Source organism: Triturus cristatus, chromosome 10, assembly GCF_964204655.1.
Source record: "Triturus cristatus chromosome 10, aTriCri1.1, whole genome shotgun sequence".
In the NCBI taxonomy this organism is placed as follows: domain Eukaryota; kingdom Metazoa; phylum Chordata; class Amphibia; order Caudata; family Salamandridae; genus Triturus; species Triturus cristatus.
In genome coordinates this window covers 146,793,402-146,814,739 of record NC_140593.1, presented here as the reverse complement: position 1 = coordinate 146,814,739, position 21,338 = coordinate 146,793,402, and the positions used below count along the sequence as shown (strand labels likewise).

Below are 21,338 nucleotides of genomic sequence, written 5' to 3'. Positions count from 1 at the left end.
AGTCGTTGTGTAAAATTGGCACCGACAGTCTTCTATATCCTGCACAAGAAATATGGTCCTCTAGCAAACTTTACGAAGCCGGCTTTCAAAAACAATGATCACAGCTGATGCTGCTAATGCGAAAATGCTAACATAGAACACATACAGTTGTTATGTCAAATTGGATGTCTTCCGAAGTAACATCCATTATGTGGCCAAACAACAGATTATCACTTAATGATCTTTTGTTTTTGTTCCTTATTGCTTACGAACTCCTAGATACATCCAAAGTCAAATTCCTTGATTTGCTGACAGCAATGGCTATCCAAGAAATCACTACCAGATGGAAAGACTCAAATCCTCCCCAATATTCCCAATGCTGGAACACAATTTGCCTCACTCACGGGATTGAAACTAAATCGGCTCAACAGACCCCTTACACGTGCATTTAAGAGAATAGTTGCCCCTTTGTACTGACTTCTTATTTAACTTCCATTCAAATAGACTAAAATAAACTCTGAATCAGTTTACAATGCACTGTCTCCATATCTTTTGTTTCTCGTTTATTTAAAACCCCTGTTGGGATGCTGATTAAAATTTCAGTGAGGTGGCGACTGACCGGCATGGCCACTTCGCGGTGAAGCTCCAGACGCCGGACCCCGCCGATCCTTCCTACTCTGCCCGATCCTGCCCTGGCCGGCCGTTTTTGGCTGCTCTGGGGCTCTGACCTGCCTGGCTGTTGCAAGTTTGGAGTGTGAGTGCCCCCCCGGAGCTGCGCTTGCCGTCTCTCGTCAGTGCCCGGCGGGAGGCGGCTGAGATCCCGGTTGCTGGGTGCGGGCGTGCGGCTACTCGAGCCCGCGGCGCCCACGAGGCGGCTGGGCCTGGAGGTCCTGACTGCCCGGAGAGGTCGTCGCTGCTGCTGCGGCGGCCCCCCCCCCCCGGAGGATTGGAGGGGCTCCTGCCTGATGCCCTGCGACTGGATGCGAGGTGCTGTGGGGCCCACTCCGGGACGCGGAGCTGTCCTGATTACCGGCGGTGAGTGTGGCGCCGATTGGACCCCCCGGTGGGGCGACCTGAGTGGCTGTGGGGGCTGGAGGTGCCGGGGGGCCCTCCTCATCGGGCCGGGTGTCAGCGGTCGGGGACCGGCTCCCCCCCACCAACGTGGCTTGACCTGCCCTGAAGCTCCGTGGCCTGCAGCAGTGGGATGGTGGTATGACATTGCGTCGGGGGTTCGGGCCGCAGGCCGGCGGTCGGGTGGAGGTGATTGGCCATCCCTCGCCTTCTTCCTCTGACCCCCCCCCCTCCGTATTCGCCTCCGGGGGCCTGTGTGTTGGGGTGGCCCTATCCACGGAGACCCCTGGAGCCCATAGTCCCGAGCTGTACACGGGCGATGGACGTGCTGGACTCTCCGAGACGGGGGTTCGTGGCGCGGACGGGCGCCCTGTGACTTTGGCTGCGACGCGGGGTGAAGAGTGGTGCCCCTCCAGGCGGGCTCCGGGGCTGGGGACGGGCGGCGGCTCCTGCGGGCTCTTCGGCTGCCGGGTCCGGCGGCTGGCGAGGGGATACGCAGTGGGGCTTGTGACGAGTGGCCTTCTGGTCTGTTGAGGTGTCCTCCTGCCGTCCGCCTCCCGAGTCCTTGCGGAATCGCCGAGGCCGGTCCCGTTGCCCAGGGACTGGGCGCGGTGCCCCCGGTGTCGCCGGTGCTGCCGCCATGGGTAAGGACAAGGCTTCCAGGTCGACACCCGCGGCTACCCAGACTAAGATGGACAAATTCACGACCTCTGAGAAAGGGCCGAGCCCCGCCGGGGTGGGGGCCCAGACTACTGGCACGGACCTTGCTGCCATCTTGCAGGCCATCACGGCATCCCGCTCCTCCCTGGAGGGTATGGTGGGAGAGGTGAAGGTGGACGTGGCCCTTCTTCGGCAAGACCTGCGTAACGCCACGGCCCGCATCTCTGAAGCCGAATCTAGAATTTCAACAGCTGAAGACGATATCCGCCAGCTGCAGGACCAAGTGCGTGAGCTTACCACCCACTCTAAAGAACTGCACCGCCAGGTGGAGGATGCTGAAAATCGTGCCCGTCGCTGTAACCTCCGCCTGGTGGGTTTCCCGGAGGGAGCAGAGGCGGGTCGGGCGGATGACTTCTTGGAGTGTTGGTTTACGTCCTGGATGGCGGCGGACAGCCTCTCGGCCTGTTTCGTGGTGGAGAGGGCCCATCGCTCCCTGGCTCCAAGACCCCCGGGGGCGCCCCCCCCGTCCCTTTATCCTGAAGATCCTGAATTTCAGGGACAGAGATGAGATCCTACGGGAGGCCAGGCGCTCTACGACTCTCCGCTACCAAAACCACACCATAATGGTATTCCCGGACTACACCCGCGAGGTCCAGGAGTTCCGGCGCTCCTACCTGGAGGTAAAGCAGAAGATGCGATCCATGGGCCTCCAATATCAGCTGCAGTTCCCAGCCCACCTCCGAGTCATCTTTCAGCAAAAGACCTTCTTCTTTGACACGCCACGGGCGGCCTGGACTTGGCTCGAGGAGGAGTGTCCCCTGCAACGAGCTGGTCGGGGATCGCCGGGGGAGGGGCGAGAGGCACCCCGATCTTCCAGATCCCGACGACGACGGCGCACGCTGCCCCAGAGGCAAGCGGGGGAGGAGGTGACTGTCGCGCGCTCCGGGGGGCGGCCGCGACGAGCGTCCGGGGCCTCCCCGGCATCTTCGGTGGCGCCCTCCAGTCCTGCTGCCGCTGGGCAGCAGGCCGTGTCCCCCCGGCGAGCGAATTCTGTGACCCAGCCTGCTCCTCAAGTGGACACTTCGGACCTTTCCCGCAGCCCTACCATTTGACTTCCGTCTCCTGCTTGTAATGTTTTTGTTGGGGAGGGGGGACTGGGATGTGCTTCCTGGGTGTTGGACTTCGCAGTCGGGCCTTGGTGCTCCTACACACTTGTTGCTCTTGTAGGAAGGTGGATATCTGACTATGGTTACCCCCAACTTTTTGCCTAGTGTCTAGCTGGTTTTTCGACTTAGTTGGCCTGAGATCCTGCCATTCAGGGTCTCAGGCTGTCTGCTCTCTCTTTAAAATGGACTCCATGTACCCTAGGTACATACCCAATTGGTAAGGATCACCTTATTGGACCCTGTACAGTGTACCCTAGGTACCCAGGGCATAGGTGTACCCTAGGCCTCCCAGGGGCTGCAGCATGTATTATGCCACCCCTGGTCTGGCCTTCCAATCAGACACAACTGGCTGATCACTCACCTGGGGCAAGGTCGTGTAACCACCCCTTGCTTAGGTGTAGTATTGTAAATGTAAATGTGCAGATATTTATATAGCGCAAATCACCAACCGGTCTCTAAGCGCTTGCTTAGGGAACCCGTCCTGGTATTCCCCCGTGAGATAACTCAGCAGGGCATCCACAAGGTGAAAGCCAGGCATCCCGCCACGAGGGGCCATTGTGGAGATTAAGCAAGCTATTGCCCAGAGTCGCAGAGTGTGAACCCATGAATCGAGTATGCACTGGAGCGAGAATTATCGAGTCCATGGACAATTTATGGACTCAAGACCCAGCCGAGCCGGGAATTGAACCCTGGTCCCGGGCTGACCTCTGCTTCCAGGTCTGCCTACTCTAACCAGTGAGCCACACCTCTCCTATACCTACCTTATATATAGACATGTGTACCTATCAACCACTCCTATGGCAGGCCTTAACAATCCTGGAGGCAGAGTGCTTGGTAACATGTGAGATGGCGCTCTAGCATGAGCTGAGCCTGTCTGCAGCTTTCGGAACCATGTCCTTATAGCTGTTCTATGATATAGCCTACCATATAATCTTAAAGTACCTTATAATCTTAAACGGTTATGGTAACTATGGTTTGGCTTTATCAAAACATGTCGTGTAAGGTGTCTAACACTGTGGAATAATACCTCCATACCATTTCTGGTGATGAGGATATTATTCCTCTCTTCTAGAGGGAGAGAAATGTTAAAATCCTACTTTGCTAGTTTAACTCTCACCAAAGCCTCAGCATCACAAAATGGATGCTGCTGCCACAGACACGAGTCTGACCTCCTGCTGCTGGGAGCCATCCCAGCCAGGGAGGCCTGGACAATAGGTTTCCTGCTTGGGGAGGTGCTAGCACCTCCCCAGACAGACTTTAGTGTATTGGGGCAGGGAGGGCTGAAAGGAATGAGACATGCCTGGGGCACACAAGATGTTCCATGCATAGTCCAGTTCAAACCGGTGCTGGGGCATTCCAGACCCAGCTCTGGCGCGAAACTGGACAAAGGAAAGGGGGTGTAGCCACTCCCCTTCCTGGTACCACCCATAGGAGGGACCTTGCAGGTAGCCCAGCCCACTAGCCCAGTATATTAGTAGCTAGTTGGGCCCTGCTAAATTAGATTATCCTGAACCTGCAACTTGAACAGAAACTCTGGACCTTCGACATTCGACCTCAGGAAGAAGACTGAAGAATCTCTCTTGTGGCCAAGGAGTGGTCACCCTGTGCGAACAGGCACCATCAAGAGACTTACCCTTTGCTTTGCTGAAGTTCTACGAGGGACCGACTGCAGAGCCTGACCAGAGCCTTGACTTCCAGACTTCTCCGACCCTGATCCACATCCACAGCCGAGCTGAGATCCGTGGAGGCGACGAGAGACGTGGGACCGGCTACCTGGGAAAAGTGGCGAGTATCTTCCAGCGCAGCTTCTGAGGCACCCTCGAGGTTGTGCACCGGGGAATGAGAAGCCCCAACCCCAAGCACCATCTGCACCGAAGATCAGCCCCCCACACTCCACGAGTCCTGCGTGGGGCCCTTCAGCATTTTCCTGCTTGCCACGTCTGTCCTGTTGCTCGCCCTTTGGCTAGTAACCTTTGCGACAACACACCTTCAATTTTCCACTGCTGGTTTGGCTCCTCCAGACTGGCTCCTGCTCCTCTGTAAAAGAGAAGCACCCCAGACCTTCCTGGTCTGCACCAGAAGCAAGTCCTCCATTCTTGGTGGGTTCCGCTTGCCAAGGCTTGGTGAGTCCTAGTTCGACTTCGACGCCGTCGACAGCACGAGCCTTCGTGGGACAGCTCGCCTCCTGGTCCTGGTCATCCTAGACGTCTCCTGGTACCCGTGGCTGCTGCGACAAGCTTCACCTCTTCACCTGCAATCTCCCGACATCGCCTGGTTCCTTCCTGGTTCCACGTGGTCACTGGCTAGTGACCCAGACTCTGTCCCTTCTGCTTGCAGGTATCCCTCCTTCTTGATCTCGGCCTTGGGATCCACCGGACACTCTTCACTGACTGCCTGTCAGCGTCTTTCCTTCAGGCATCCATAGGAGTCGACGACGAAACCTGACGCAAGTTCACATCTATGCACCCGCAGCCCGTGGGCTAGGTAACTTGGGTACTCCGGTGCTCATCAGGGTATTGACTATCCTAGTGTCTAGTTCTCAAGTCTCGACTTCCTAGCTACTCCAGAAGTGTCCTAAAACTTATTAATTCTAAACTGTACTATTTCTATCGATTATACACATTACGCGTGAGTGTTTCCACTCTGCACCTGAATCCCGTGGGCCTCCCACTTCCTGACTGTTGGTAGGGTAGTGTAGCCCCAGCGATTCCCTAGGCCTAGGCCTAGGCCTATCCTATTTCCGTGACAGTGGTCCTTATACCACTTACTTAGTATATGGTTTGCGTGGCCCCTAGGGCCTAACTGTATTACTTACCTGTGTGACTTAATGTATGCTTAAATAAGACTGTGTTGTACTTACCTCGAATCTCATAAAGAGTGCTGAGGGTTTGACTAGAATAAATACACTTTATTTTATATATATATCTGTTGTGGTGTCCTTTCATTTGGTATTCAAGGGATTACATATGGTATAACAGCTTGCTTCACATGCCATTCAGAGTTTAGCCTAAGACTGCTCTTGTCCATGCTACCACTCGGATAGCTGGTCTATAAGGTTGACTTTACAACCAATCACCATAAGGGTTGTTTGGACTGATACAAGGTGTACACTAGAATTAGTGACATCATATATCAGGCCAACTTCTCACAGCTCTCGGCCAGGGCGGGTGAATTGGGTTTGCTCTGATTTCTTAAGGGGTCCACTGGCACTCAGGCCCGAGCGTTTTAGCTTGGTTTTGGTTACACACTGTTAGGGCGACAGATGCTTCTGTTTTCGAAGTATAGGGTGCGGGGTTGGGGTTGGTTTGAGGTTGTTTCTTCCTCCTAGGGAGGTTTTTGTTGTTAGAGGGTGCAATCCTCGCTGTTAGGGTTCTAAGGCATCATGCAGTGTTTGACCTGCTCTCCTGTCCGATCTCTTCATGTCCCTTCTTCCGGGGAGCTCTCCTGCCCACGCGCTCATTGGCCCCGGGGTGGACACGGTGCCCGCTGGGAGAGGGTTTCATGCGCGCTTCCCGACCCACCCACGGCCCCCGCTCGCGGCCACCTTGTCTATCTCCTGTCATGCATGCCCCTGCTTGCTCCCATGGCAGACACACCCATGCCTAAAGCTGGCGTGCGCATCTTGTCCTGGATTGTCAATGGCCTGCTGGATCGCTTCAAGCGCATGGCGGTCCTCAAATATGCGCAGCGTGCGGAGATTGACGTGCTCCTTCTTCAAGAGACCCACCATATGGGTAATAAAGGTCCCTTCCTCGCCCGCTACGGGTACGACAGGGTCTGGCACTCAGGCTTCGCTAGAGGCTCCCGGGGGGTGGCTATCCTGCTTAAGCGCTCCTTTCCCTTTGTACTGTCCCAGGTGCATTTGGACCCCCACGGTATGGCCGTTACGGTATGTGGCGCCCTGGAGGGGCGGCCGCTTACACTGCTGTCCCTCTATGCAGCGCCATCCCTGCTGCAGACCGCTCTCGCTTACACCGCGGATCTCCTCCCCAAGCTCCCGGCGGGGTCTCTTGTCCTCGGTGGAGACTTCAACGCTGTCTACACACCCCATCTGGATTCGACGGGTCCGGTCTCCCTTACCAGGACCGCTCGCGCGAAACAGTTAGTGTTGGGCTGAGGGCCAAGACTTGTGAGACGTTTGGAGGGTCTAGCACCCACGCGATCACCAATATACCCACACTTCGGCGGCGCACCATTCCCACGCCCGTATTGACCTCATTTTTGTCCCCTCTACCGAATGTGCAGGGGATTGTGATGTCCGCATTCTTCCGAGAGGCCTTTCTGATCACTCGCCGGTGCTTCTGGCTCTTGGCCCACCTCCCTTCTCTGCCCGTCCGATGTGGCGTTTGAATGCCTGGTTCCTTCAGGACAAGGCCTTTCGGAGGGTGGTGGAGAGGGAGATTGCGGAGTACTACCTTCACAACGTGGGCTCCGTCTCTTCCTCGGCTGTCCTCTGGGAGGCCGGCAAGGCGACTATTAGAGGGGTTGCTAAGGGGCATCTGCAGCAGCAGCGTCGACGCCAACTCCAGCAACTTACAAGGCCCTGGAGCTTGAGCACGACCAGGACGCGTCGGGAGACACCGCTCGGGCGCGACGGCTGGCCTTTCTCCGAGAGGAGATACGCATGCGCTCTCTGGATGCGGCGAAGACTCTTTGGCGTTCCTCGGTGGCCCGGGTTTACGGGTGGGGGGACAAAAACGGAACGCTCCTGCACTGACTGGCCACATACCCTCGTGCAGGCCGGGTGATTCCAGCCATCACGGACGCCCCGGGTGAGACACATGCGGTTTCGGTGGCAATAGCTCGAACCTTTGCGGACTACTACTCCCACCTATACAGGGCGCGGGCGCAGGGGATCTCCCTTGCGGGATTGATGAGTGGGAGCGGGGCGGCCCTGGCGCGGTTGGGACAGGAGGCTAGCGAGACCTTGGACCTGCCCATTACCCTGCAGGAGGTTGAGACGGCAATCACCCAGTTGGCGCCTGGGAAGACTCCGGGACCGGACGGTTTTCCACAGGAGTATTACGCCCATTTCCATGACACCCTGGCCCCGCGGCTTCGGGATCTCTTTGCAGAGGCGGTGGAGAAGGATTCGTTCCCGCGAGAAACAGATACCGCCACTATAGTCGTCCTTCCGAAGACTCAACCCCCATCACTGTCCTGCTCCGACTGCCGGCCGATTTCTCTTATCAAGACCGAGCTTAAAGTATACGCTACCATCCTTGCACAACGGCTGCGCCCGTTTCTTGTCGCGCTTGTCCACCCGGACCAATGCGGGTTTATGCCGAACCGAGGAACCAGACACTGCCTGCGGCGCCTGCATCTTGCTCTGGCCCACCGAGAGCGCCTTTCTCCTTATCTGGCCCTTCTACTGGTGGACTTCGAGAAGGTCTTTGATTCGGTGGGGTGGGAATATCTTGGTGACACCTCAGAGCAAATGGGGTTCGGCCCCTAGTTTCGCGCCATGGTTCGGGTACTGTACGCGGACCCACGAGCTCGGGTGTTGGTCAATGGAACCTTGTCCCACGCGTTTCCCATCGGACGGGGGACACGGCAGGGCTGCCCGCTCTCGCCCCTCCTCTTCGCCCTGGCGATGGAGCCTCTGGCTGTGCTCATCCGGGCGGACCCTGCTCTCCGTGGCTGGGACTGGCCGGGTATGGTCCCCGATAAAATTGCGTTGTACGTGGACGATGTTCTTATTTATCTCTCAGATCCGGCCGTCTCGGGTCCTCGGGTGCGCCGGATTCTTCATCGGTTTGGACAGGCATCTGGTCTCCGACTAAACTCCGGGAAGTCTTTTCTGGTTCCGTTACACCCTTCACGGGAGTGTTTTGATTGGCAGTCTGACATTCCCCTCCGACGATTGTCCTTTAAATACCTGGGGATCTGGGTTACCCTTCTCCCGGAACTGTGTTGGGCTCTCAACGTGGCCCCCGTGGTTAGCAAAGCCAGATCAGATATGATAAAGTGGCAGTCACTCCCGTTGACTCCGTTGGGAAGGATTGCTCTTTATAAGATGATGATCCTACCTCGGTTTCTCTACATGCTCCAAAACACGCCCTGCTCCTTCCCCCGCTCTTGGTTTCGGGACCTGGATAAGACCGCGACTAAATTTCTTTGGGGTGGAGGTAGGTCCCGGTTGGCTTTAGACCGCTGTCGAGTTCCTTCCTATGACGGCGGCCTGAGCATGACTAATCTTTACCTGTATTATCTCTCTACGCCTCTGCTGGTGCTCCACGACTGGTTTTCGGGTCGGTGGGACGATCCGGCTTACAGACTGGAGGTGCAGATCACCGGCTTCTCTTCTATTCAGAATATGCTCTATGGAGCGACGGTCCCTAGATCGCTTCCAGAGGTCGTGCGGGCCCCCTTTCTGGCGTGGCGAGCGGCCCTACGGCATATCCGGTGGTCGAGGGTACTAACCCGGGTTACACCGCTCTGGATGCGGGAGGTGTCGGGGCTCGGCGGCTTTCGCAATTGGGACCTCCTGGGGATCTCCTGTCTGGGTGACGACTGGCGGGGAAGCCACATGTGCTCCTTTCAAGAGCTCCGGAGTCGGTTTTCTTTACATCCCTCGCAATTTTATCGTTATCTCCAGCTGCGCCATGCGCTCCAATCGCACGTGCCCCTAGACTCCAGACTCCCCGACCATAGCCCACCTGAAGCTCAGGTGATGCTGGGGTGTCTTGGGAAGGGGGGCATATCCCGCATTTACCGATCCTTGGTTAATAACACCCCGATGGACTGGAGTGGGCTGAAGCAGCGGTGGGAGGCCTGGGTGGGTCTTCTGGACGACAATGATTGGAGGGACGCCCTTATGGCGCCCAGGACAATCACCGCATCGGCTCGCTTGCGGCTTATCCAGCTTTATCATCTTCACACTGCATACCTGACCCCGGAACGTCTGTTTTGAGCGGGCCTGTGCCAAGGAGCCTTGTGCGCTCGGTGCGGGTTGGAACCGGCAGATTTCTTTCACATGGTCTGGTCTTGCCCTCGCCTGGGAAGCTTTTAGGGGGAGATTGAAACTGAATTAACTGACGTTCTAGGGTGGGAGGTCCCCCATGATCCTCGATTAGCGCTGTTGGGCATAACAGATGGGCTGGATGGCTCCCGTAACGAGCAATATTTCCTAACCACGGCCCTAGTGGTGGCCAAGAGGGATATAGCGGCCGCTTGGACGCAGGTTGACCCACCGAGAGGAGACACATGGCGGAGAGGGATGGATTGGTGCGCTGCTGGTTTTTAATTACTATGTGACAGGTTTGGCTGCTGCCAAATTGCTGAATGTCCTCTTTGATCTTGATGCCTATTTGAAAATAAAAATTTGTTTATCAAAAAAAAAATATATATATTTCAGTGAAAATATTTAGCTTAAAAAAATCTACAGCAATCATTCTCATTGGAAAAACTTCATGTGAAGAAATACTTTCATAATAAACAATCAAACACATTTGGTCAGGAGTGATGTCAATGTTGTAGAAAACAAAGCACCATGAAACGTATCTGGTCCTGTCACTTCCTGGTAACCCTACACAGTGTGTAGATGGTATCAGGTTCCATTCCATGAAAGCGCAAAATGGTTCCAAGTAGCACCAGAGTCCCAGTCTAGTAAATATGAATTCTTCATAAGAGGAATAATTTGGAGAATATTGGTAGAGAATACTTACAGCATGTCTAACTGCTGAACCAGAAATTAAGGCATTATTTGATGCACCGCAACGCCATTTGGTCAGTCTGAGATACTGAGAACCCTTTCAAATAATTTTCTCCAAATGGTTTGTGAAGAGAATTGCACTATGGCCTGCACACATTATTTACAGTCTTTGTAGGCATTTAAAAACATAATTGTACTATATCTTACCTTGCAATAGGAAGTACATTGGATCCAGTGTACATCATAATGAAGAAGAAAACACCATTCAGATAGAATCTAGGCAACTGTGGATTGTCTTGCATTATGTGGTATAACACTATGGCAACCTTCTCCACAAGGATTGGGTCAAAGGTCAGGAGAAGCTAGAAAGCAAATTGACAAAAATACACTTAAAACACATTTGTATCAAACATTTATTATCTGAAATTGAGAATTCACAATGAGAATACATTTTCAAAAGAAAGAAGTGAAAAACTAATCTCATCTGGCTTATGTGGTACCAATTTTCCCAATTCTTTTCTTAATTACATCTTGCAAGAAACTGCCATTAAAAGGCATTGCCACATGGGGTGGTAAGAAAACGTCAATGATGTTTCAGATTTTTACACTTCAACAGACAGTAGTTTGATGTGTTTACCAAATCTAATTAATTTAAAAATTAGGTACAATTTGGAGTGTAAAACATAAGAAAATATTTATTTTATGAGCACTACTACATGAGATCTTAATCTCCAAATTATAATAAAGTGCACGTATGTAAAGTGCGTACGTGCTATGTAAAAAAGTCAATACCCGTAATGGATGTTGACTTCACACATTCCATTATCCCTATCAGCCACATGTACTTACTTTTGTACATAGCACGTATGCACTTTTTATTCACCATATATCACTTTCACTGCGCCGTCACCTTTTAGGAGCACCTTGTTTTCTAAGAAAAATATAAATATTGCATTATACTGCTAAAACTCATTTGTATATATTCAGTAATGGGATATGTATAAATAAATGCACTAAACGCATAACTGAAACTTACTCTTTTTGAGAGGTTTTCTTTTATCCCTGGTGTAATACTATTGCCGTGGAAGTCAAGGGCTACACTTCCCTCATAGGGACCACTTTTTTGTTAATTATTGTCCAACTCAAGTGCCTGGGTTACTGGGTTGCCCCTTTTTTTTTAAAGAACGAAATACCCATAGGGCAGGGTGCGTGAAATTTAAAAAGTAGGACTTGTAAATTTAACATTTTACATTCCCTGGCAGAGAAAAACCTCCAAAGTTGTTTTTCACTGTGGCAAGGCTGGTTTTAACAGAGGCTAACACCGGTTTACACAATTACATTTAATAAGTGCTAAATCCAGTTTGACAGTAGCTGAAGGTTCAAGGATTTGCTCTAGAGATAATTTAAAATCCAACTTAATGGTCAAGTCAGATTTGTATTACTATTTTAGACAAGACACTTTCAGAAAGTTGATATTTTCCCGTCTCAGCCAAAGTGTGTTTGGGTCAGTGTCACCTAACTGCTGAAGGCTCTCCTGTGGTGAGATGTTGATTCCTCTCAGAGATGGACAAAGGGCATGGGTGTGGGAGGTGCTTTTCTTCCTTGTGTATGATAGCCTGGCTGCTGACCCCAGCTCCTTCCTGAACTTCAAAGGATGCCTACGCTGTCACTGGCAGCTGTGGCTCACATTTAGGCCTGCCTCCATTTAGTCTTGTTAGTCAGGTTGACTACAAACCCAGTGGGAGGAGGCGCTGCCCCAGTAGTGGTTTGGAGTGTCCACAAGTGAGGGTTTGCCCATTATCTTAACCACACCTCTGGGTGGGCAGAAGGAACTATGACCAGGAGACAAAAGGCTCTGCCACGCTGGATTTAAGGAGAGAAGTGCACTGTGGGATAGTTTTCAGTATATCACATAGGATATCACTGCAAAAGTATGCAGGTTTGCCCCGGGGAACTTTTGCCCTATTGGTTTGGGAGTAGCCAGGAGTTTCCCTCCAACCACAGGCTGGCACAGGGTATAAATGTGGCACCCCTAGTACCCTCCTCAGAACACTCCTCCTGGACCTGTGGAGAATCTGAAGGACTGCTTTGATGTCTGAAAGAACCTGAAGAAGACTAGACCTGCTTGCCACGACCCCAGAAGTGACTCCAAGGGTTGAACTTCTGTTTGAGTTACAGGGAAACAATAAGCCTCCAGAGGCTCCTCCACCTGCAACTGCCTAGCCGACCAGTACTAACGGGAACTGCCCTGAACCCCTGCTGCTTGCCTCAGTTCGAGTGAACCCTAACCCCAAGTGGTGACCCCAGGACTTAGACCCTTTGCTGGTGTTAGAGTGCACTCACACTGTCCACAATGCAAAAGCTGTGACTTAGAAACTTCCTGCCAAGGTTCTGCTTGGATAGGCGATGTTTTGGTAATCTTAATACATTTTTAGGTCGAGCCTAGACATCACTTGCGCTGTCTGGAAGATCTGTTGCATGTACTTTGTGGGATCTGGAGATCAGCCCTAGGACTTGTTTGCTTTTGCATTTGCTTAGGGACTTTTTTCTGTTCAACTGCCTCTATTTAACTGTCTTGACGACCAGTAGAGGTCAGTAAAATACCAGAATTGATTTCTGCTAAGGGACTTTTCTTTTTCTTTTCCTCTGGCAAGTCAGTAAAATACCAAAGTCACTTTAGCATTCCCTAGATTCCAGGCCATAGAAACTTGTATTCAACGAGCACCCATAGACAATAATATTTTCAAATCAAATTTTCAGAGATATGACCACCGCAGGGGCTGATTTTATATTAAAAACAGAGTTTGGGACAATACAATTCCCCGCTGATCTGCAGTATTTCTCTACATGTGTTCCCATACCTCGTGTGTTCTGCACTTTGGTGCTTACTTTCCCTCCATTTTAAAGAGCAGTAGATATTTCAGAACCCAGGATAATGTGCTGCACAGCTAAATACATATAAGTTCCCAAAGGCGAGACAGATTGCATTGCAAATGCTTGTTTTTAATGTTAATGTCGTCAGTGAACAAGAATTTAATGACTCAAGCAGGGCCCACATGAGCAAAGTTGAAAAGAAAATTAAATCCCTCGACATGGAGCCAGTCACTCATGGGGAAGGCATTTTGTACATCTTTCATTAAGCACAGAACAAAAAGATAACCCATTTAATTCTCAATTAGCAGCTAGACACCCATTAAAAGGAGGAACAAAAAACTGAAACACTCCTTAACAAAGAAGAGAACAAATGTCTTCCCTGTCAACAATGACATCTACTATCCTCAAGTGGGGCAGGACAACCATTGCAGGAATTAAAAGGAGAATGCGTATGGAAAAGATGAGTGTCTCCAGTACTGGAACAGATTATCAAGGGATCCGAGACTGTTCGTTATGTTATCCAAATTTATAGATCGCACTATCATCCATGAGGGTATCCTGGAGCTGAGCAGGTGAAAGTCTCTCCAAACCTAGGGCCTAGTGCGACTATCCGAAGAGCTAGGTCTTCAGCTTCAGCTTCTTGCTGAATTCAAGAAGTGAGGAGGCTCTTATGTGTAGAAAGCAGGCTTTTCCATGTTTCAGGAGCGATGTAGAAGAAGGATCGACCACAGAATAGGTGTTGTGTGTGCGGGACTTGTGCAAGTAGAGTGAAGCTGTAAGGTTTGAGTAAGCAAATGCGATTATTGAGAAGTGCCACAGAATCCTAACAGAGGACAGAGAACTGCGACATAAGATACCCAGGTAGAAGGAAAAGTAAAATAGATGTAAAAACTGTCAAAAAGTTCAAAGATCCACTGGATCCAAGCGGAAAGTCCTAGGTTAGGAATTTGCTAAATGCAAGACAAAAGCATCTTGTAATCTGCCTTGGTATAAAGGGAAGTGACAAAAGTGCACCTGTGCACGCGGGAAAAGGTTTGCAGTATTTGACCTATGCATGATACTGGCACACAAATCCACGTAAGTAACAGTTGTACAAGACTTCTCTCCCACCAAGGTGAGAGGAACCCCTCAGGTTGAAAGTGGCAAAGAGTCAGATCTTTGTGTATACACAATTTGTAGCATAGAGACGCCACTTGTGATCCGCAAATGCAAAAACAACAGTTGATGGACAGAATGCAGAACAATGTCATAAATTCACCCCAGTGTACAGATCTGGCCCTAAATCCATCGTTTGTTTGCTCACCGTGCCGTTCCAGTTTGAACCCAGCCATATGCATATCAGTCTTGACCCTGTGCCTCATGGGAACAGTCCAGCCCGAACTGCCAAGCCAGGTCCTCCCTGGACTGGAAACAAGCATCCTAGGACCCGTTTCGGGGTTTCACCCCTCTTCAGCCTGGATAGCTTGATTCCAGTGGCATGGAGAGCACGGGACCCACGTCTGGGCATACCCTTCCCACTCGGGGTGACATTGCAAAAACAACAGTTGATGGACAAAATGCAGAACAATGTCATAAATTCACCCCAGCGTACAGATCTGGGCCTAAATCCATCGTTTTTTCTGCTCACCATGCCGTTCCAGTTTGAACCGAGCCATATGCAAATCATGTGCCTCATGGGAACAGTCCAACCCGAACTGCCAAGCCAGGTCCGCAAGGCACCTACGGCTGAGCTTGTCTGCTCTGGCATTCAGAGAACCGCCCAGATGATGAACCACTAGGGAAATGCCCTGTTGTTTCAGCCAAGTCCAGAGACGTAGGGCCTCTTGACAGAGTCTCCACACTACCCTGTTTGATGCAGTACCACATGGTGGTAGTGTTATCCGTGAACACCTGAACCAGCCTTCCCTTGATGGACAGAAAAAAGGCTTTCAGTGCCAATCGGATTACCCGAAGCTCCAATAGGTTGATATGGAGCTTGATTTCCGCCGGAGACAAGAATCCTCTGATTTCCACCTCCACCAGATGGCTGCTTCACCCCAGAAGAGACTCATCGGTCAATATTGTGAGATCTGGGTGGGGAAGGGAGATTGGTTTGCCTCTGACCCAATAACGGTTTGTCAGCCCCCACAGCAGTTCTTTCGCAGTGCCCTCCGATATCTGAACCAGGTAGGTGGGATTTCCTCAATGCTGTGCCCATTGGAACTTCAGGTCACACTGCAGAGCCCGCACACGCCACCTTGCATGGCCCACCAGCAGGATACAGGAGGCCATAAGGCCCAACAGCCTCAGAGTCACTCTCACCGAAATCCAAGATAGAGGGTGAAACATGGGTGTCACAGCCTGAATATTCTGGACTTGCCGTTCGGGAGGATATGCCCGAAACTGCACAGTGTCCAGAACTGCTCCAATGAAAGGGAATGTCTGAGAGAGAATCAGGTGCAACTTCGGCATGTTGATAGTGAACCCCAGCGAATGCAGGCAGTTCGCCGTAGTCTGGAGGTGGGAGACAACTTCTTGGGAGGAGCATGCCTTCAACAATCAGTCATCAAGATAGAGGAAGACTGGAACCCCTGATTTCCGCAGATGAGCTGCAACCACAGCCATCACCTTTGTGAACACCCACAAGAGGCACTGGTGAGGCCGAAAGGGAGCACAGCAAACTGAAAGTGCTTGTGGTGCACCGTGAACCGCAGGTAGCGACGATGGGAAAGGAGGACGGGGATATGAAAATAGGCATCCCGCAAGTCCAGCGCTACCATCCACTCTCCAGGGTCCAGGGCAGACAGGAGCTGAGCTAGGGTGAGCATCTTAAACTTCTCCTTTTAGAGGAAGTAGTTATGGGCTCTGAGGTCAAAGATAGGAAGAAGGCCTTCATCCTGCTTTGGGAACAGAAAATAGCATGAGTAACAACAACAGCCTATTTCTTGCCCGTAAACTCTCTCTATAGCTCCCTTGGCCAAGAGTTTTGACTTCCTCGCAGAGTAAGGCAAAGTGATCCTCCATCAGCCAGTTGTACACTGGAGGCATGGATGGAGGGGTAGTCTTGAAGGGGAGAGAGTAGCCCCATCTGACTATTTGCAACACTCACCTGTCCGAGGTGATGTCTCACCAGTGGTGCAGATGATGGCATATTCTGCCACCAACTGGCCGTGAATGTCCTGGGGTATCGGACTAGGAGGGTTTTGTAGTGGAGGATGGGATCGTGGTTTGGCTCGTCTTCTGGGCTCCCGAACCTCGGGTCGGGGTGAACCACGTCCAAGGCCCTACAGAGGTTGCTGAACTTGTTGGGCCCTCTGGCCGGAATAGGGTTGGCGCGGTTGGTAGCCCCTTCCGAAGCAATTAAAGAAGCGAAAAGCAGACACAGGCCGGGATGTTGTGGTGAGGCCCAAGTACTTGGCCGTAGCCCGCGAGTCCTTGAAATGCTCAAGTGATGCATCTGCTTTGTCACCGAAGAGACAGGAACAATCAAAGGGCATGTCCATAAGATTAGCCTGGATATCCCCTGAAAAACCAGACGTCCTCAGTCAGGCGTGGCGACATACGGCCATCGTCGTATAAATTGCTGTACCCAGCGAATCTCTCATGTCCAAGCCACATCAGATGGTGAACTCTGCTACATCTCCCCCAACTGAAATGGCTTGGGAGATTAGAAACCGGTCCTCCCCTGAGACTCTTGGGTAGCACCTGCGCACCCGTGTACCATAACGAATGGGAATAATGGCCCAAAAGGCATGCAGTGTTCACCGACTGCAATGCTAGACTGGTGGATGAGAACATTTTCTTCCCTAAGCTTTCCAGTCTCTTGGATTCCCTATCCATGGCTGCAGAAGAGAAGGCGCCAAAGGAATTGGAAGCTTGAACCACCAAGCTTTGTGAGGTGGGGGGTGAGGAAAACTGGGTCGCCCGGTGCAAGGCGATGGTGGTGGGCAATCGCTCTGTTCGCAGGAGCCCGTGTGCTGGGCTTGGACAAGGTGCCCAGACGAACGTCCGTCAGGCCTCATTCAAAGGCAGCATGGGTTCTGAGCTGGAGAAACCAGGCTGCAGAACCTCTGTAAAGACACTAGTCTTGAGTGCCACTGTAGGAAGCAGCAGGTCCAAGACCCCCACAGCCCTATGCACTACCGTAGTGAATGATGCCCCCTTCTCTGTAGTCAGGTTGGGGGGGGGGGGGGGGGAAGAGACAGAATATCAGAATCTGGGGAGGTGTTCAGGCCACTGGCATCACCCAGTTCCTCATACCAATCCATGCCCTGGGGTTGCAGGATTTCTAAGGGTATTCTGCTCCCCCTCCGTACAGAGGTTGCAGGATTTCTAAGGGGTTCTGCTCCCCCTCCCAATCCTCCTCATCCATTCCGAACCCTTCAGAATAGGGCAGGTTAAACGGCATGTAGCCATACGGCTCTGTCGGCACCGGTCTCGGCATCAGTGGATGATCGACCGGTTCCATGTCATCGAGAACGAGGATTGGGGAGGTGCCGCTGAGGACTCTGGCTGCGGACGCGGCGTCAGACAAGGTCGCTGTGGAGGTGCGACCAGTGACGCTCCGGAACCAGAACAGGTCTAGTAGGAGGCTGTGGCACTGGTATTGGAGCCAAAGGCGCGGCACCCACAGGGACTCCATCTGAGCCTGAGGGGCCCGAAAGCACGCCAGCAGACTCAGGTCCCTAAAATATGGTGAACATAGCGTCATAGAACTTAAGTTGGGCGGGGGTCGCTCCCGGCCCGGGCAAGAGAGAAGCGCAGAGCCTACCCAGGCACCGGCTCCAAGGAGCCTCGAACGCTGAGGTTCCTCCGGCTTGACACACGACAGACGTGGCAAAGTTGAAGCACGCTTCAACTTCTTGTGCTTTTTCTGATGCTTCTTAACGAACGACTTGGAAGTAGAAGACTTTGATCCACCAGAGCAGTGCTCAGACCTTCCTCGACCGGGACCAGGACCGATGGGGCGACTTCCGAGGTGCTGGTCACCGGGCCACAATTAGCTTTATGGACCACTCCCTCAAAGCTTTCGGCATCATGGCCCGGCAATCAGAGCACGACTTTGTGTCGTGGTCGCTCTCCAGGCACAAGAGACACACTAAGTGAGGGTCCTTGACCAACATGGTGCTGGAACCCCCCAAGGTCTTCTTGTTAGACATCTCTAGCACACCAAACGCAGACGACAAAAAGTAAAAAAAAAAGTCTGTCAGAAAAAGACAGGGGGTAAGCTCGCTTAGATGGATCTGCGCTGGCTGGCGCGGAAAGAAAATAACTGACATCAGCGTGCCAGAGTGGCGGTTATATTGATGATGCAGACGTCACAACAACAAGGAACACGATGCCGACGACTTCACCCAAAGTCGCCCGACGACACGTACCGGCACGCAGGGGTACTGCTAAGAAAAATCTTCTGGATCTAGCCTGAAGCCCGGAAGTTCAAAGGTAAGAAATCTGTGGCGAGATGTCTCTATCAGATAGTTTGGCTAATGCTTAACTACAAGACTAAACCACTGAGCAGAGACACCCTGGGACTCAAAAACCAAATACAGGATACAAGCATTGCCACTTGGAGGTGAAAAACGTGTTAAGATTTGTATTGATAAAAGGAAAGTGGATTCAGGGCAACAAGGATGGTCTGCTCATATCAGAAAACACAGATCTAGCTAGCACACCAGTTACAGCTATACAAATAAATTGTCAATGCAGCTATTTAAAAATAAAAGCAAGCTTGTCATCAGGGCTAATCTGTACTATCAACAGGAATGATCTTTTTACTAGTAATCCTTATTACCCAGAGTCTAGGTTTACCTAGTGACAGTCATTACTGGTAATCTCCACTACTACAAATCTACATCTTTGCCGTAAAACTTCATCTGTGCAGAATGGGATAAGGACGGACAAGGTGGCAATAAGTAATGTTAAGCAAAAAAGTTTTTTACACTACATCAAAAAAGTGAAAAGAAATATGGTCTGTATGTATAGGGCATTTACTGATAGATGTACCATATTTCAAAGCGTCCAGGGCAAATAGCTAGTCTATATCAAAAGTACAGACGTTTGGAAGAGTAATGAGAGACTGATTATATTGTTATCAAACTTCACAATGCATATTCGTAGTTTTCTTGCAAAAATGGGGTATGTTGGAAAATAGGGCAAAAAAAGAAATAGGTACAGTGATTTGTAAACAATGCAAAAGTAAATAGTATTACGTTTGTCAATATTATGGAAACGCAAACATCTGTTGCAATATGATAACAATTGATAAAAGTTAAAGTTCAAAACTCAATGGCTCAAAATAAATCATGAGCTCTTAACCCCTTCGACGCTTATGACGGAACGGTTCCGTCATGCACGTCGGTTGGGCTGTGCTTATGACGGAACCGTTCCGTCATGGCCCCGCCCGCGCTCAGAACCTTCAGCACTGCGCGGAAATCCGCGCAGCGCTGAAGGGGTTAAGATACAGTAACTCAATCAGGGGGTTTATAGAGTGCACTACTCACCTGTTAGGGTCTCAAGTCATGGAGGGGGGCGGAAGGGGGGGGGGCAGCTCAGATGGGGTCATTCGAAGAGCCAGGTCTTGAGCCAGGTGATGAGATAAAGTAATTAATTTGATGTCAGGTAAAGATCTTAGCAATAACCAAAATCAATAACAGTTCTGCTTAACGAAAACATTTTTACTTTCCTGTCTTTTTAACTCTTGTAATCTTAAAATGGGTTTGTATACAAAAATGCCAGACACTGCAGGCCAAGATTATGGCTCAGAAGAGAGCAAGAGATATGTATCCCGATTTGTGTCTGATAATATTTGATTAAACTCCTCCTCAGCCACAGTAAGTGATGGTTGGAGTTTGTGAAAGTATATCCATAAAACAAAGGATCCAAATATGTAATACAAGGTCTATGATGAATTGTGTGGGTTGTAATAAGAGCTAGAAATTAGGAAGCTTTTTATATTGTTATGACACCACATGTATTTATTGAGTGTGATTAAGACAGAGTGAAGGTCTTTATTGACTGAATTGTTTCAATGTTTCTTATTTGACATTAACTGTATTGTTATACATAACTACTTAAATAATAGTTTAAGTTTCAATAAAATGTCATCATGCATCATCAATAAGCAACATACTCTTTAACCCCTTCGCTGCGGCGGAAATTCCGCCGCAGCGCTGGGGGATGCGGGGGGGCAGCGCGGTGGCGCGGTGCTCATGACGGAGCCACTCCGTCATGAGCCACGGTTGGGCTGTGCTCATGACGGAGTGGTTCTGTCATGACTCCGCCCACAGCGCTAATCGCCCGCACAGGCGGGGAATTAGCGCCGCGTGGGCGGCGCGGCCGCCAACGGCCGCAGCATGACGGAACCACTCCGTCATGAGCACACGGCAACCGTGGCTCATGACGGCGTGGTTCCGTCATGAGCACGGAAGGAGTTAAAGAACCCCTCATGACTGTATGACAAAATAGTTCTAATCTTCTCAGAAACTTCAGTGAACTATTAAAGAAGATTAATATTTTTTATTTCGTGCATATACGATTAAACTATTCACTTTTTTACCCTTTGACACAGAAATTTTGAGCTCCTGCTTATTGTCCATCCAGATTATAGAAGTTGGCTCAAAGGGGATTACTTTAAAGAGAAACTCTTCTAAGTAACTGAAGAGGCATATAACCTCATAGGTGGTGAAGCAGCACCCCAACCATAGTGCAAGCACGCTCTCATTTAGGCAAGCCCATTTTGTTTGTGGAAATTATGACTCTGTAAATCCTATAAGCAGACTGTATGAATTTCCAAAGGCCAGGCTCCTTGCTTTGGAGGGGACGGAGATAGAAATCCTTGCAACTAGGATCTGAAATTGAGCAAATATCCGGTAACTATGTCTAAATAACAAAAATTACTGTACTTAGGGTAATGGGAAAATTGATGTAACATTACTTTGTTTATAAGTGAGTCTGTG

General features: G+C 50.9%; 1 protein-coding gene across 5 annotated transcripts in view; it reads right to left on the bottom strand.

The window, feature by feature from the left end:
* The window catches only part of DNAJC13 (DnaJ heat shock protein family (Hsp40) member C13), a 1,667,846-nt gene that overhangs the window by 915,106 nt on the left and 731,402 nt on the right, over window positions 1-21,338 (bottom strand). For all 5 annotated transcript variants that reach the window (XR_014970022.1, XM_085630673.1, XM_085630671.1 and 2 more), the window contains one exon: window positions 10,738-10,892. Coding sequence is in view for 4 of the 5 variants with exons in the window: in XM_085630673.1 (XP_085486799.1) it covers window positions 10,738-10,892 (155 nt within the window). In the remaining variant the exon portion in view is untranslated. The remainder of the gene's footprint in view (window positions 1-10,737; window positions 10,893-21,338) is intronic.